Below are 16,212 nucleotides of genomic sequence, written 5' to 3'. Positions count from 1 at the left end.
AGTTGGCACAGCAGCAGCAGCCGGTGCTGCTCATATGACTAGGGCTAAAACACTGTGAGTGAAACACTGTTTATCCTCCTTCGGCATAAACAGGTTTGATGAGTGTGAGCCTATCCTAAAAGATTTTGCCCACTGGGTAAATGACCTTCTTCTAATTGTCTGCTAATTGTCAAACAGCTAACCCCACTTTTTACCAAAATTCTTTCTCCAGAGAAAACTCAGCCAAGAGTTTCATAAATCCTTTTCCCTCATCCTTTTTAATTTTAAAAATTGTTCCAAGTATAATTGGTAGCTATCACCTAAGGAGACATTCCGTTTGAGTTAATCAGCTCCTGCAAGTTTATCTGTGATGTATTTGAAAATGCCTTAGCCAGCATCTGGCTTTCTGTCTTAATTAGTAACTACCGGCCTAAAATTGTCACATACCACAGGCATTTGTACTGACCTCTCAAATTAAGATCATCCACAAAATTAAAAGAGGAAGAAGCCTATTTTGTCACTTACTCTATCCTTCAAAATGTATTTATTATTCATGGTGTGTGGCAGGGAATATAAGTGTAGGGTATAATTGAGAACACTGCAGATAATTCGACTTTGAAATGTAAATACGATTAATGAGTATACCTGTCTTCCCCCAGGATCTGTCCTTGCCTGCTTCATCATTCTGACTTCTTTCTCTCTTTTCTTCGATAGGGCTCCTGATTTTCTTCCTTCTTACTCAAGACTGAAACATTTTGCAGAAGAATTCCAAGAAAAGCACAGAAAATATTCCATGGATTTCTCGAAACGCACGCTTTACTAACATGCCTTTCAGATTTCATTGTGACCAGGAGTGTTTTAAGAGTTGCCTTGATAATTTGGCACAACAAATCATTTGACATGAACATACTATCACAAGTTTAGAGAAGAACACCAGCTTGCTTGCACTGAAAGCCAACACTGGCAACATTTAGCTACAGTGAAACTGTACCATTCACTGGCTGTCACAGATTGCCAACTAAAAGCCTCACATTTAAAACATCAAAGTAAATTGTCCCGAGTAAAAGCAAGAAAAATTATTTGGGGAAACACTGGGTCAACCAAGAGAGGGAGCAAGACAGTAGGTCTCCAGCTCTCAGTCTTCTACTGCCCCCTAACCAAAATTTGCTCTTTGTAACTGTATATAGTGGCTTGAAAAGAGGTCAAAAACACCCAAAAAAGACCAACACTATTCCATGTCTTGGGACAGGACTGGAGATCAGCTCCAAGAAGGTGCCAGGACGGAGCTGGTGGCTGCTAGGATAAACACAGATGGACCAGTGGTGAAGTTAAGTTCTTGTATTATCTGCTGCCTCCCTCCCGTTTCAGAGATGCCAAACCCATCTCCACTGAAATACCACCTGACGCTCAAATGATTGGGACAATATCCACTAACTCCAGGACTGCTGAAACAGACTATACAATATCTTCCAGAAATTGAGCACACACACTGTACACCATTGCAGATGAGAATCTGTTATAGGAATGTTTAACTATTAATAGGATCAATTTTTAGACAAGCAAAGCATTCACCACTTTAAAAAGAAAAAAACTGCAACCAAAACCAAACCAAAACAAACAAAACAAACAAACAAAAAAACCAACCAAACAAACAAACAAAACCCAACCAACCAACCAAAAAACAACCTTGGGTAGGTGCCAGTTGTCGTAGTTAATTTGGACAGAAAACAATTTCAGTTTTGGTAACAGAGAAAATTCTGAGTCAATTGCTCAGTGTGTTGAAGTTAATGGCAAACTATTTTAATCTTGGTCATTTTTTGATATACAACTAATTCCTGACATGCAACTTGCATGATATACTATTCATTAGCCTTCAGGACACATTCAACAAGAGAGGTTAATTTCTTTTGCATGCTTACACATTCACACTCCTTCCCTCCTTAGGGAATGTAATGATCAAGTGAAGTATTTTGGCCTTCAAGAACTAGAAACACATTTGACTGTCACCAACTTTCATTCAGTAGATTGCTACTCTGGGGTTTGGTTGAAACAAATTCATACAGCATTAATTGTTCATGCATGAAAAAAAAACGTTAAGCAAAAGGACTAAAGGCTGCTCAAGCATACCATATCTCTTTCCAACAAGACAAATTACAGCTATTACTTTATATCAATTAGCTGTAATAATCTTGAATACCCTGCACTGGAAGGAAAATCTGAGATATTGAGCTCTTATCTACCTTACTTTCTACCTTGTGATAATCAGGGTACTTCGTTGGTAGAGAAGGGGATATTCCTCATGCCAGCTTTGTTCATATGAATTTATTCAACAAAATACATTTTTTAAATCAGTCTTCCAATCAGATAATATGTTTATTGTGATTAATTCTCAAGGAGAGTTGTTTATCATGGATGTCTAAAAATAATACAATTTTAAAAATAATGTTCCTCACAGGAGTTAACGCTTGGACTTCAGAAATGGAGAATAAAGTGTGAATGCACCATTTGTCCTTTGCACAGCCAATCTTTGCAGAGCAGAGAAAGTTTCACAAGAAGTTACTGCATTTAGTTTCTTGATCAATTTTTAAAAATCAGTTTCACCACTGGCTTTCTGTGCTAGCACAAAGCCGACTCCTCTGCAACCTCTTAGACTTGTTCAGTGCTTAAGTCCCACCCAGGAGGGAGCAACTTGGAGTTTTCATTTTGAACTAGCAGGAGGTGTTGCTGGATGAAAGCAAGGGTAATCCCCTCAGCATGCAATTCAGAAACAATTCTAAGCAGGTCTCAAAAGATGAAATCAGCTGAAGAAACAGATCATCTAGAGGTTAGTCCTGTGCTATTCAGTGTTTAAAAGTCTATCTGCACTGCTGCTCCCACTTGATCTGTGAAGGTGTGCGGCACTCAGTGTAGGTCCAGCACAGAACCGTCACTGGGCTCTGTGTGTGCAGGCTCAGTTGGATTAGACGATCTTAGACGTCTTTTCAAACCTAAATGATTCTATGATTCTGCTTTAGGCTGCAGAGACAGCTGTGCCCATCCCAGGAGACCCTTGCTTGCCAGCCTAAAGTTCTGTATTTTTGGTAAAAAGGTTTTTGGTAAAAGGGAGTACCAAAAGGGGAAAAAAAGGCAGAGGACTCCTTATTTCTGACAGCTCCCTGCTCATACATTCCCATCAGTGCCATTTGCCAGTGCACAGCACAAGGGTGGAGGAGGTTACTGGCCCTTGCTTCCTCCAGCACAGCCCAGGACCTCAGTTCTCAATCATACTGCCTCTAAGGCAGCTACCCAGGAGGGAGGTGAAGCAGCATCCAAGGCAGTTAGCCTCTAAAATGTTCCCAAAAAGCACTGATCATTATCACAGAATCTCTCAAGGTGGAAGTGACCCCTAAGGATCATCAATTTCAATTCCCTGCTCCTCACAGGACTAACTAAAACTAAACATATGATGAAAAGCATCATCCAGACACTCCTTGAACTCTGATAGGCTTGGGAGCATGACCCACTTCCCAGGGAGCCTGTGATGGATACTAAGGCAAAATTTCCTGAAAAATTACTAGGCAGGAAAGACATGTGCAGAGTCTTATGAGATACCATGCCCATGTGTTTAAATTTGTGTTCTAGACTGTGGAAGACAAAGAGGCAGGAGTAGGATCACCAGCGGAAAATGCTGGCTCTCGGGAATAGTAACAGCTGTTTTCTCTCTCTGAAAACCCTGGTCATTATCCCTTTTTTCCATCCTTGGGTACTCTTGATTTATTCCAGTTAGAACAGGATAAAAATGAAACTTCAACAGGAGGCAGCAGGAACACCTAGAGAGAGATTCATGTTGGGGTTTCCCTGAACAAAGCTGCTGAGGCCTTTTGAAACAAGTTGCTCCTCTGCGTCTCTCCCCTGACAAACAAACCTACAGTCCAGCTCCTGCCTCCCCACCCTCCACAGCTACAGTCCCTGTGCATTTCAACTGTATTTCACAACCCCCTACATACATTAGTAGTAAGACAAGGCTCCTGTAAGAGTGGGGCAGTTTGTACATGCAATAATTATGCTCCATCCACCTTTGTGGCCTTCTCTGTAATCTTCATCATTGCCACTAGCACTGACTGATGTTTTTCTGGGATCTCTGACAGTCAAAGCACTCAGCTACCAGTGCTGGGATTTGGGTGAAGAGCATATGGAAGAAAAAATTCCATCTTCTACTTCTTCACAAGAACAGTTGATCATGAAGCAGGCCAGCACAGTTTGAACCCAAAGGCAAGCTGTGCATTAACACCACACATCGAATGGTCAAATGCCCAAGAACAGCAGCAACACTGCCTCTTTTGGGATTAATGCTGCCTTTTGTACATTTTAAAGGGGATGACAGAGTTACTAATAACTAGTGAGATTTTTTTTTTATGAATTGACAGTGGGGAGGCCCTAGTTTCCAAAACAACTGCCATTATGTGTAACTACCTCTAACAAAAAAAGTCTCAAATATTAAACCCTTTCCTGGAGAAAAAGAGGAGGGGGAAGGGAACAGGAAACAGTATTTAATTCACTTTAGCTTTAAATATTATCTAGTAATAGCCTAAATTAGCACAGTGAAGTAATAAAGGTCATGAATTCAGTAATTTTTAGGTTACCATAGTATATAAACATCTGAAAGATTTGCAGACAGGTGGTGTTGGCTTTCTAGTATTATTATTACTATTTTGGGAGGTTGGGGTTTTTTTCCTTTTTCTTGTTGCTTGTATTTGTTTGGATTTTTTAAACTTCAGTGTCTCCCTTTAGTCTCAGAGCATGTGTGGGATATCCCACCTTTCTGAAAGATGTCTGTGTCAAAGCAAAAAACATCACAGACAGTATAAAACACCAATTCAGCATTTCATTTGTTCATATTTTCTACAATTTATTTTTGCCACTTCAAAAATGTCACATATCAATTTAAGAGGTGAAAAAATATTTGTTAAAAGCCAAAACTTTATCCTTTGCTAAAAATAGTTAAAGGAATAACCTTTACCTGAACAGCATTATGTATTTTGAGGTGAAAGTATCAGACAGCAAGTGGACTTGCTTTATATAGGTATAATTCTTCTAAACAAGATGTTCCCTGTGGTCAACATGATTTACAAGCAACACAAAAGTCTGTTCATCCACAAATTCAACACAACTGCTTACAAAGAAAAAAATGTCAGAAAACATTCTGTGTGAGCGCACCACAGAAAACAATGTGGCTAAGAAAAAAAAAAAAGCCAGACAAACAGTAAGATGTATAGATCAGCAGGCAGGAAATACATGTTCAAGCTGGAACTTACCACAACATGGAAAAAGCATTTTTTTTATTACAGCCCTGCCCATCTGTGATTAACAAACAAAAACCAAGCACACAGCATCTGTGTTCTCTCTTCTTAATGTCAGCTTACAAATACTGCAAAGCAACTATGATCTTATACATCTTCCAAGGCAACGTGCTGTCTTTCTGAAAGGCCAATGTATTTTGTATGGATATAAAGACGGATTTGTGGCTGTCGAACACTCCATCTGGTTTCTAAAGCTGAGCAAACACTGCTTTATTAAACAGCAAAATAAAAATATTTGACTTAGAACTAGACCCACATGTAATCAAGCACCGACAAGTAGGCATTTGCTACATTACTGGTATCTTGACGCAACATTCTGTGTACAACTTCAGGTATCAGCTAGAACATCATGTCATCTAGCCCGTCCTCCATGAACTTCTTGTAAATTGCCATAAACTTTGCAACAAATGCTTCCAGATGATAAATGGCTTTGCTGCCCAGTTGCAGGCGGTGTTCATAGAAGGCCGCCATCTGTGCAACTTCTCCTTTCAGTTGTCCATCACAGTTATTTAGAAGTTCTGTCAGGAGGCCCTAAAATGGGAAAAAAGGAAAAAACAGGACAGTATTTGAAAAATCAGATATTTTTTGTTAAGAGGATAACCTTCTTTCTCTGAAAATAGCCAAGCTATGACAATAGTTCACTCATTAATCCAACAGCAGAAACATTCAAGAATAATTTACTGGAACTATTTATGCCTTAATAAAGAAAATAAATTAATCTCATCTCCAAATACTGTAACCTCTACTGCATGGAGGCACACGGCCCTGGGGAGAATTCTTACCAAGTGTATTAAAACCACTTACTTCTATCCTGCCAGCATCGAGCACAAAGAGAAACAGCATTTATAAAAAAAAAACAAGGAAAGGGCTTATTTAGAATTTAAGTATATCTGTTTATATTTACATACATATTTATGTGCAGACACAATACAACTTGACCACAATACTTTAGTCATTACAAAACTCCCAAACGCATTATTTTAGATCCCAGACAGCAATAAAATCATTGCAAATCCATCTGTACTAAAACAGTCAGGATTAGGTGAGAAGTATCTCTAAATCATTTCAAGTTTATGAAAATGGAGAGGGTAGAGAATATGCACCTTTTGCCTCCCCAACATAGCAATGCAGGATGCACTAACCTACCATAAGAAATGAAGGTTAAAGAAACATCTAACTACCAAAAATGTCAGAAAACAGAAATCAGTTAATGTGAAAAAAAAATTATATCTGAAGGCAGAGTCCACCTAGGTTAAGCTGCAAACATTATCTTTAATCTTTGTTCTCCTCTAGATGTCTTCAGCATCCTTTCATCATGCTAAAAATAAGAACATACACGTCCCAATTGCTTTTTTCCTCTCAAGATGACTTCTGTCTTTGAAAAGGCCTGCTGCTCTAGCATCCTTCAGCACATCTCTCCACTAGCACATAGCAAATACTGAATTTCTAACAGCAAAACTTTAAAAAAAAAATCGTATTTGATTTGATATGAAAACATATCATAGCCTACAGAATCATATAGTCATTAAGTTTGTAAAATAGGACCAAGATGATCAAGTACAACCTTTGATCTAATACCATCAGGCCTACTAATCCATATCACAAAGTGCCAAGTATACTAGTTTTTTGAACACCTCCACGGATGGTGATTCATGTCTATTTGGAAAGGACACAGCTTTCCATCAATATCCGAATAATTTGTGATGTTTTGGTGTTGTTTTGTTTTTTTAAACTCTAGTTGGGACTGTCATAGCATTAATATTTACAACACAATAAGAGCTGGACAGCTGAATTACCTTCATTATAATCTCAGGAGGAATGCAATGTGTCAAGAGTTCATAAAGCCGTCCACGGACCTCTAAAAGCCTGTGGGAAAGACACCACAAAATATGAGAAGTATGATCCCAATGCATTCTAATGTATTTTCACTATTTGTGAAATATGTTTCAGGAAAAAGTCAACCAAGCAAAGTTTCTTTTCTGCTTTTGGCTTTGCATGTTATTTTAAACCCAAAAGCATTGCACAAGTCAATTTCAATTCAATGCTCCATATCACCTTTTACTCAAAAGACAAGTTACACATACTCTAGTTACAATGGTCTGAGTTAATCTAGAAGCTACAAGGCTATTAGAATTTGTCTCAGGCTTGTGTTCCTTTAATTCCTCTTCATATCTAAGTTATTATTCATGCTTAAGATTACTGAGGAGACACAAACAAAATTGATTAGCACCACAGGATTCCTTTATGCTGTTTTTCTGTTTCCTTGTTTATAAAAAGGGGTAAGATTATTAGGTGGCCAACGTGACACAGTTACCAATGCTCAGCTTTTGGTATCAGAAGGTCAGACACTACAAGCATTTAAATTAAGTGACATTTCATGCCCCCCACCAAAAAAAAGACAGAAAACACAACATGCAACTAAGCCTATGCTCACTTTTGTTTACTAAGCTTCAATAGGGAAAAGCAATAGCTTTTCGTTTCCTGATACTCATTCAGTGTCCTCTGGCAATTTTAAAGCTCACTTCCTCTGGCTGCAAAGTACCACCTCCAATAGAATTAAAAAAAAATTACACATAAGTAAAGATAACATTTTTTAAATTCAACTTTTTTTTTTTTCTTTTTTAGGTTCCAGAACACACCAAAAACATAATTTAGAACTCTAAACAAGTCCATTCATCTACCTTTGTGGTGTCTGTTGACCAACAATGGCATTCGCAGTTTCTCTCAAGTAAACTTCCCAGTCCATCTCGGGAATGTCTTGATCAGCAGTAAAAGGATACCTACATAGTAATAAATTTTTTAAAAATTAATATCAGAGCTAATTGTCACCTATTCTAGCATGACCTTAAAGTAAGGTAATTCATTAATTTTTGTGGTGACTTACTGTTGTACTCTGCAGCACTCACACATAAGTAGTGCTTTCCGAAGATTCCTGCCAGATTTCTCTGCAATCCTTTGAGCTAGTTCCTGAGGAAGAGTCAGGCCTTCTTTCTTACACACACTGGACAAGACATGGCAGATCTAGATGGATGGAAAACAGATATCAGGGAGTACAACACTTAGCAAATCGTTCAGCAACTACATATTCTCCTGTTAGAAAGATTCCTGGACCAGAGATGGACCAGTCTTTCATAAGCCATGCTTGACAAGTCACTCACCACAAAGAAAAGCTAGGTCACTATGTGAAAGTAAAATATCTCGTAAGTCCACAGCAAGAACTTATCTAGTAGGATTTTTAAATAATTTATATCTGCTTCTATTTTAACATACATCTTCAATGCTGGGAGCAGGCACTCGTATAGCCAGGCATCTGCTTTGAATAGGTCCTATAATTTTTGACATGGAGTTGCAGCACAGGATCAACCTGCATGTCGCCATGTATTTCTCCATTGTTCTTCGCAAAGCATGCTGAGCATCTTTAGTGAGTTTGTCAACTTCTGTTAACAGCACCACTGGAAAAAGGATTAAAAATAGTGGGGTTTTGTATTAATATCAAATCTTTCTAAGAAAACAAATACTTTTGACGCACAAGTGATAATACCAGAATAAATGATAATATGCAGAAGAAGGCAGTATGATCCCACAGGCAGGAAAATAAAGATTAAGATAACCCACATGCCTTTTTTGACTGTACAATCTGCTCCCTCACACACTATATTCACGTCCTGGAATGGCAACTTCTTCAGAGCAGGGCCTGCAATGCTTCAGTGCCAAGAAATAATCCAGATAGGTGTAGCAGCTTTCACCTTGATAACTAGTACAGTAACTTCTTATAGGAGTTTTGAAGTGAGAAATGGAGGAGAAGTTATGGCATAAGGATATACCAAAAAGCAAAAATTACTTGAAGACTCGCCTCAATACATTTTATATCTAAAAGCCAATGTCTTAGCCTGACAAAGAAATAGTAAAAAGCTGCCTTATTATTGTAGCTGCAGCACCTTTCCATGGTCTTTTAAAGAAAAAAAGAAAAATGTATTTAAAAAATGCTTCACAACCATCAGGAGACACCTAATACAAAGCAGCCAACCTAACCAGCTATCTTCTGCAGGTTCCTCCATAGGCAACTGATAGATGGCTCATTTCAATACTCTGAATTGTCCAGAGCCTGGAGGAACAAGTCATCCCAGTATTCTTCTTCCACTTCTGGTTATACACACAGCCTAGCAATATCAGACAGCTTACAAGATACTTTGAGGGATATAGTATAACTGCAGCTGTAAGGATATATACATCAATAACTGGTAGAGACAATCAGTGTCTAGCAGCTCAGGTGAAACAGTACTTTCTGAGAACAGCAAGACAGAACAGTAGGAAAATCTGACAGAGTAATAAATCCATGAACATTTTCAGCTAATTTCTGCTCTACTATCTATCAAGATTTCCTCTCTCCTAAAATCCCATTATATAGTTCTGATTTTGCTTTCAAGTTAGTCATTGGGAGGAAAAACAAGCATCTTGGAAAATTCAATGAAAGTCTCTTAATTTTCTTACCAAGTGTCCCTCTGTACACTATGGATAAAAATCTTCTAAATGGGAATAGGTTTGTTTTTACCTGCATAATGCATGAAGGTACACATATGAAACAATGAGATAAAATTTCTGAAAAAAATCCCAAGTTTAAAAAGCCCTTCACTGGTTTTAACTGCTCTACTCACCTTTAAAATCTCGCTGAGTACTTGTCTCAAGCTGTTGGGACTGTGCTACTGTCTTCAAGAGTTCCTGAATTACTACACGGTCATTGTTTCCCGCATCACTGTAACAGGAGTTTGAATAAATCTTGTTTTAAAACAACTTTATATTGCATATAAAATATAACCCCCTAACCAACCCCCTGATCAACTGACTCAACAAAATTCAGAAGCTGCTAGGGTTAGAATTAAGCTCAACACACATACTTTGTTCAAAGTTACCCTCCCAGTAATAAGAACAACCCAAAGCTTATGCAGGCACAGCTGGATTAGTAGCACTGTATTGAAGAGTAGTGAAACCATTGTCAAATTAACTCATAAAAATAGAACTTATTCTTCTGGGATAAGAAATCTAAACTTTTGTTACCTATAACCTGGACAAAGACAGACAATGTGAACACTTTCACTCATTATGGAAAGAACAATTAAGTCTAACAACATAACAGGATGCCTGACTCAATGGACTCCAAAGCAGGGGGTTTTTTTCCCCACCAAAAACTAGATGTCATGCCACGAACAATCTAAATTCTTAATGCACACTTGAATGGCAGACACTGAAGTTACAAGGTACTAGTAAAATACTGATATTGAGATACTATTACAGCATTAGGTTTGCTTTTTTCCTCTAGGAAGGCAGTAAAACATGGGGAAAATTTCTCTTGCCCCTTCACTATCCACTACAGTAGCATTGCACAGCTTTCTCAGTCCCCAGGTTATAGTACCTCAGCTAGCTTGACTCAGATTTGACAACCAGAGGGGACTACTGACTTGCAAGGTGGATCACCAAAAATGCAAAGAAAAAGGGGAAAAAAACACTGCCTATTTAGCATCCCAGACAATTGCCTTCACAGAAGCAGCAGTAGCTCTGCTATATTTCACTGGCAAGCAAATGAAAAGACATTTGTCTGCACTGTTCTCTTCACCACTGAACCAGACCCTCTCCATTATTGCCAAGGAGAAGGCAGCAGAACAGAGAAAGGTTTATATGCTCAACAATTCACAAAATGCTCCATGGGCTACACTGACTTGGACTGCAGAGCTCTGTCCTTCAGCAAGGCAGCAGATCATTGCTTTTGTATTTGTGCTGTAATAAAAATGAAACAAGTCTTCTACTACAGTTCTACTTATGAGCTATGCCAGTTGTTAGAAATGGAAAGTGATTAAAATAGTGTTCTAATATATAAATTATTTTCTGCAGCTACAGAGAACCCAGAGATATAATTTCAAGGCAAAAGATTATCCTTGGTATCATGTGACCACATCAAACATTCTAGGAAAACAATAAACAAAGGTAGTTACCAGACAAGCATTTAATTTTTATTCCTCTTTATTCTTTAAGGATGCACTAATTCAGCAGAACCCATTTTAAAGCATCTACCCAAGCTAGTCAAGTGACCAGAAGACAACACTTTGGAATTCAGACAATATCCTCCTTTTGAAGGAAGAAGAACATTTCTGTTAAATATTACATTTCTATCTAATGTTAACTAAATTTAAGTTTCATAACACAGTCAGTATCTGCAGCGTCCTTCCCAGAAATTAATTTCCTTTCCCTGTTAGCCATTTATCACATTCCATGTTACTCAAGATGCACAACATCATTTCACTGTATTATAACTCAGTCAAATTTCACAGGTGATAGTACAGCACAGGCAGGTTTACTGTCTGGTCAGACAAAAACATGACAATTGCTTGATACTTAAAGCCTATGAATCAATATATTGATTCTTAATCAAAACTCAGCACTACTGTTATGTACAACAACTACTACGCTAATTCTACACTTTCAGGATTTTTGTATTTAAGGTGAAATACGATTATTTTATATGAGATTAGCTTAGTTGGTTAGAGTACGGTGCTAATAACACCAAGGTTGTGGGTTCAATCCCCATATGAGCCATTCACTTAAGAGTTGGACTCGATGATCCCTTGGGTCCCTTCCAATTCAGAATATTCTGTGAAATCTATGTTTCAAGCTCTAAGTACTCTCTGCAGCATTAGTAGTATCAGGTTATCAGAGCAGAAGACTTAAGGGTGACGCATTTTATACCATCAAAATGACATATTCAGTTAACTACCAATAAAACTCTCAGCTTTTATTGATAAACTATTAATTATTTGTGTCTGTTTTAGAACACCAGCAGATATTCACTAATCAAGACACAGATTAGCTGCAGAACAAGATTTTTAAGGGGATCTGGCACATGAGAATAGCTTCTAAAATGCAAAGCAGCATGAGCAAAGGTTTAGCAGTAAGCACAAAGTTACTTCGGGGTACACATTATCTCACAAGTGCAACATAGACAACAAAGCCAACATAACCAAGGTCTCCCAGTGCACAATGACATTCACTCTTATGTGACTTAAAGCAACGTTACAGGTTTCAGGCAAATACAAGTATTTACTTTGGGTCAATGAACTTATCAATCAGTGAACTATTACAATTTCACAACTGCCAAAGAAGACATATAGTAACACATTATAGCTTCTGTTGTTTAGATCAACATCTGACCTCACTCAAGACAGGATTCACAGTATTTTTTGGTGGTGTTCTTTCTTGTACTTTAAACGCTTTATTTGAATAGTTACTGGGCAAATCTTGCTTACTTTCAAATTCTTTTAGTTTTGTACTTGTAAGAGAACTAACAGTATGGAGGTGTTAGTTCCAATAAAACTTCTCAATATCAACTGAAATGGTTAAGGCTATGAATCCAGAATTGTTTCTGTTACCCAGTCCTCAACAAGAGCATGCTTATGTGGTTAGTTAAGCAGAACATTAGCATCTTTAGTATGCAGCAATCCCAATTTCTGTTCATTTAGAGTTGTTCAATTAAAAATCCTCTCCCTGTTCTCATTTGCAGATCAAACCCATAAACCATTATCTAATTTGCTCAGGCAACAGACTGGGCAATCAGTCCCTCATATATCCAGGCTGAAACCACCTACAACATGACCATTAGCTTACCTTGGAAGTGAGGCATTTTTACTGTACACTTACCTTGGGTTAACTTCAAGGTGATAATTACTTGCAATGGTGCTAATTTCAATCTTCTTTTTAGAAGGTGCCTATATAGAAAGTAAGCATGTTAAGTTTCAGAAAGTGTTCTAAAAATCTATCTTACAGACTACAACAGGCAAAACAAGAGTCTCAGAGATCAAAGAACTGCTGAGACACTGGACTTGCGTATCTCCTATTCCTCCAACCCCACCTCCAAAGGAAAAAAGGAGTACTGACACATCATCCACCTGTAAAATAGCAGCAATGATTATTATAGCAACATCTGCTATGTATTACTGCACACTCCAGTTACTCCAGAGTTTTTTAAAAGAAGGATCATTACTGGCATCAGTTGTTCAAAATAAGTGACACTCTGCCCATCCAAAGAAAAGTTCTGGAGGCAAAAATGCTGGACAAGCCCGAAGTGGCTATTAACTTCTCCTGCCAAAGAATTTCAAGTCTCTACTTTGTTTGAAGAAAACATTACTATTTATAGCAGTACCGAATTTGGGTCCGAACAGTTAAATATATTCTACATTTCTATCATCCAGTTTAAATATATTATTTATTCCACCACTGAGAATTAAAAAGAAAACATTAAATAACTTATTTATCAATGAAGCCTGTTAATCCCTTGCTGGTTAAGCCTCCTACAGCAAGGATTTTTAATAGGTAATATATAAATGCCTACGATCAGGGCAGATAAAATTTAAATTGATTTTTTTTTTGCTAATGCTGAAATTGCCACTACGAGAATGAGAAAACAAGGTAAAACTTGCATATATGCAAAAAGCAGTACTAAGAATTTAAAAAATAACCCTTATTTCTACAGATAAATTAAATTCTATACATTTAATTCAGAACTTGTCTGTTGTGACAGATGCTAGTGTCCGAACCGACCTGTAGACAACAAATTAAAACCCCCACCCCAAACAAAATAACACATAAGAACAGTCAGCCAGGCACAGAAAACAGAGAACCCCACAGCCTGAAGACCTAAGGAACAAGAACATTTGGAAAACTACTTGTTCATATAACCAAACCAGTATGATTAATTACATAAAGAAGTTTGAATATACTGAGTGGGGAAAAAAATTAGTTTTAAAGCTCAAAAAAATACAAAGGCTCACAACAGAAACCTGTCAGTATATCCATATTACTTCACAGCAGATGGGAGACTTATTTTTTTTACCGTTATACTCTGATGCTCAATCCTCAGTTTCTCCACTCCTGCACCATACAATTCCCTTAACAAGCACATTATTCTTGTCTTTTTTCCAGCTCCTGATGGTCCATACACCAACAGATGAGGAAAGTCACCACACTGAACCTGAACAAAAAGCAACAAGATTAGTTAGTTATAACAGTATTTTCTTTAGAAAAGAGTATGCATTCTTCCATTCTCACCCAAGTTTATGTTAAATGACTCTTACAGCTCCATGATAACATAGTACATAGACTTAAAATTGCTGAATCCCTTTCCTGCAGCAACATTTTCTATAGAACATATGTAACTTTTTTCACTTCAAACACTTCATCCCACAAAAAATTACCCCAAACAAACCAACAAACAACAAAACCCTCAAAAAACCCATCCCAGCATTTACATGCTTTCCAGGGTTACTAGAATGACAGCTGCAATAAACACATGGTAAAAAGGCTTTAAAGAAAGATTAAAATAGACACACACTTATGAGAGAGAGAGAGAGAGAGAGAGAGAGAGAGAATTACTTCGGTGTTTCACTTGCAAGCTTTGAATATAGGCAAAGGAGTAACAGGTAGCCTGTGTTTAAATGAAGTCAGGCTGGAAGGGACCCCAGTGGTTCATCTGATCCAACCTCCCTGCTCAGGCAGGGCCATCCCAGAGCACATTGCATCCAGATGGTTCCTGGATATCTGCCGTGAGGGAGACTCCATAACCTTTCTGGACAGCCTGTTCCAGTGTGCGGTCCCCCGCACAGCAGAGAAGTTCTCCCCCATACTGAGGCGGAATCCCAGCTCCCGAGGGACCCTCCCTGCGGGGAGGAGAGGACCCGGAGGCCGCAGGGCCGCGGGCAGTTCCCGGTGGGGAGGCCGCCGAAGCACGGCGGCCCCAGGTGCCCATGCCTGCCTCACTGACCAGGTTGCGGAGCCGCGCCGCCTGCTCGCGGTGGAAGTCGAGGCGGCTGAGGGCACCGGGCCGGTGCTTGTCGGCCCACAGGCTCATGGCGCTACAGAAACCCGCGGCGGCGGAAAGCGCGCCCGCTACGGCGGCCGCCGAGGGACAAACCGCAGCCGTGGCGGCCCCGCCCCCGCGGCGCTCCCAGCCCAGGCCGGGCCGGGCGGGTGATCCCGGTGGTCCCGCTCGGTCCCAGCCGGCGCTGGGTTCCCCCCTCTCGAGCGACAGAGCGAGCCCTGGCAGCAGCCGCCACTGCGCTCCGCGAGGGCTTTACCGAAATAGCCCCATACCAGTCACTGTGAAGGACATGAACTCTACACCCACAGCGGGAACCACCACACTGGCTCCCCGCCGGGGCACCGAGCCCTCCGACCCCCATTTGAAATCGGTCCTCTTACGGGGCGTTTCGCGGAGTCACAGAATCAGTTTAGGTTGGAAAAGACCTCTGGGATCATCGAGTCCAACCTGTGACCGAACACCACCATGTCAACTAGACCACGGCACTGAGTGCCACATTCAGTCTTTCCTTGAACACCTCCGGGGAAAGTGACTACACCATCTCCCTGGGCAGCCCAGTCCAATGTCTCATCACTCTTTCTGTGAAGAAATTGTTACTGATGTCCAACCTAAACATCCCTTGGTGCAGCTTAAGGCTATAAAGAGAGAGAGGGCTTATAATTAGGCTGTAATTTGGAATATGCATTCTCCAAAACCCCACAACACCTAAAAAAGCTTGTGTTTCTTTTTTGTTAGTTAGTGGAGACATCATTGTTATCTTATTAATAACGTCCATTGGGATCTGACAACACCCATCTTGCCATTTTATTCCTGAAAACTGGATCTCCTGTGCTGGTCCCTTTACCTTACTTTGTTTTATGGCAAAACTAGCTTCCAGAAGGATTCAGATTGTTTTATTCCACTGCTCGAAAACTTCTGCCATGTTGCCCCACACAATTATATCACCAATATGTTGCAGGTGTTCCAGAACTTCACCCTGTTCTAGTGCAGTCTGAATCAGTCCATGGCAGATGGTAGGGCTGTGTTTTCACC

The 16,212-nt window shown here is 39.4% G+C and overlaps 1 protein-coding gene across 1 annotated transcript; it reads right to left on the bottom strand.

The window, feature by feature from the left end:
• Positions 1-4,834: 4,834 nt before the first annotated feature.
• On the bottom strand, positions 4,835-15,301 carry RFC3 (replication factor C subunit 3). The gene is made up of 9 exons (XM_064645529.1): positions 15,124-15,301; positions 14,197-14,334; positions 13,005-13,072; positions 9,974-10,071; positions 8,589-8,770; positions 8,203-8,339; positions 8,000-8,098; positions 7,115-7,184; positions 4,835-5,849 (listed from the first exon to the last, which is right to left on the bottom strand). The coding sequence occupies exons 1-9, from the start codon at positions 15,208-15,210 to the stop codon at positions 5,658-5,660; spliced, it is 1,071 nt and encodes a 356-aa protein (XP_064501599.1). The 5' UTR covers positions 15,211-15,301; the 3' UTR covers positions 4,835-5,657.
• Positions 15,302-16,212: the final 911 nt, after the last annotated feature.

This window comes from Pseudopipra pipra, chromosome 2, assembly GCF_036250125.1.
Source record: "Pseudopipra pipra isolate bDixPip1 chromosome 2, bDixPip1.hap1, whole genome shotgun sequence".
NCBI lineage: Eukaryota > Metazoa > Chordata > Aves > Passeriformes > Pipridae > Pseudopipra > Pseudopipra pipra.
This window is presented reverse-complemented; position numbering and strand designations above follow the sequence as displayed.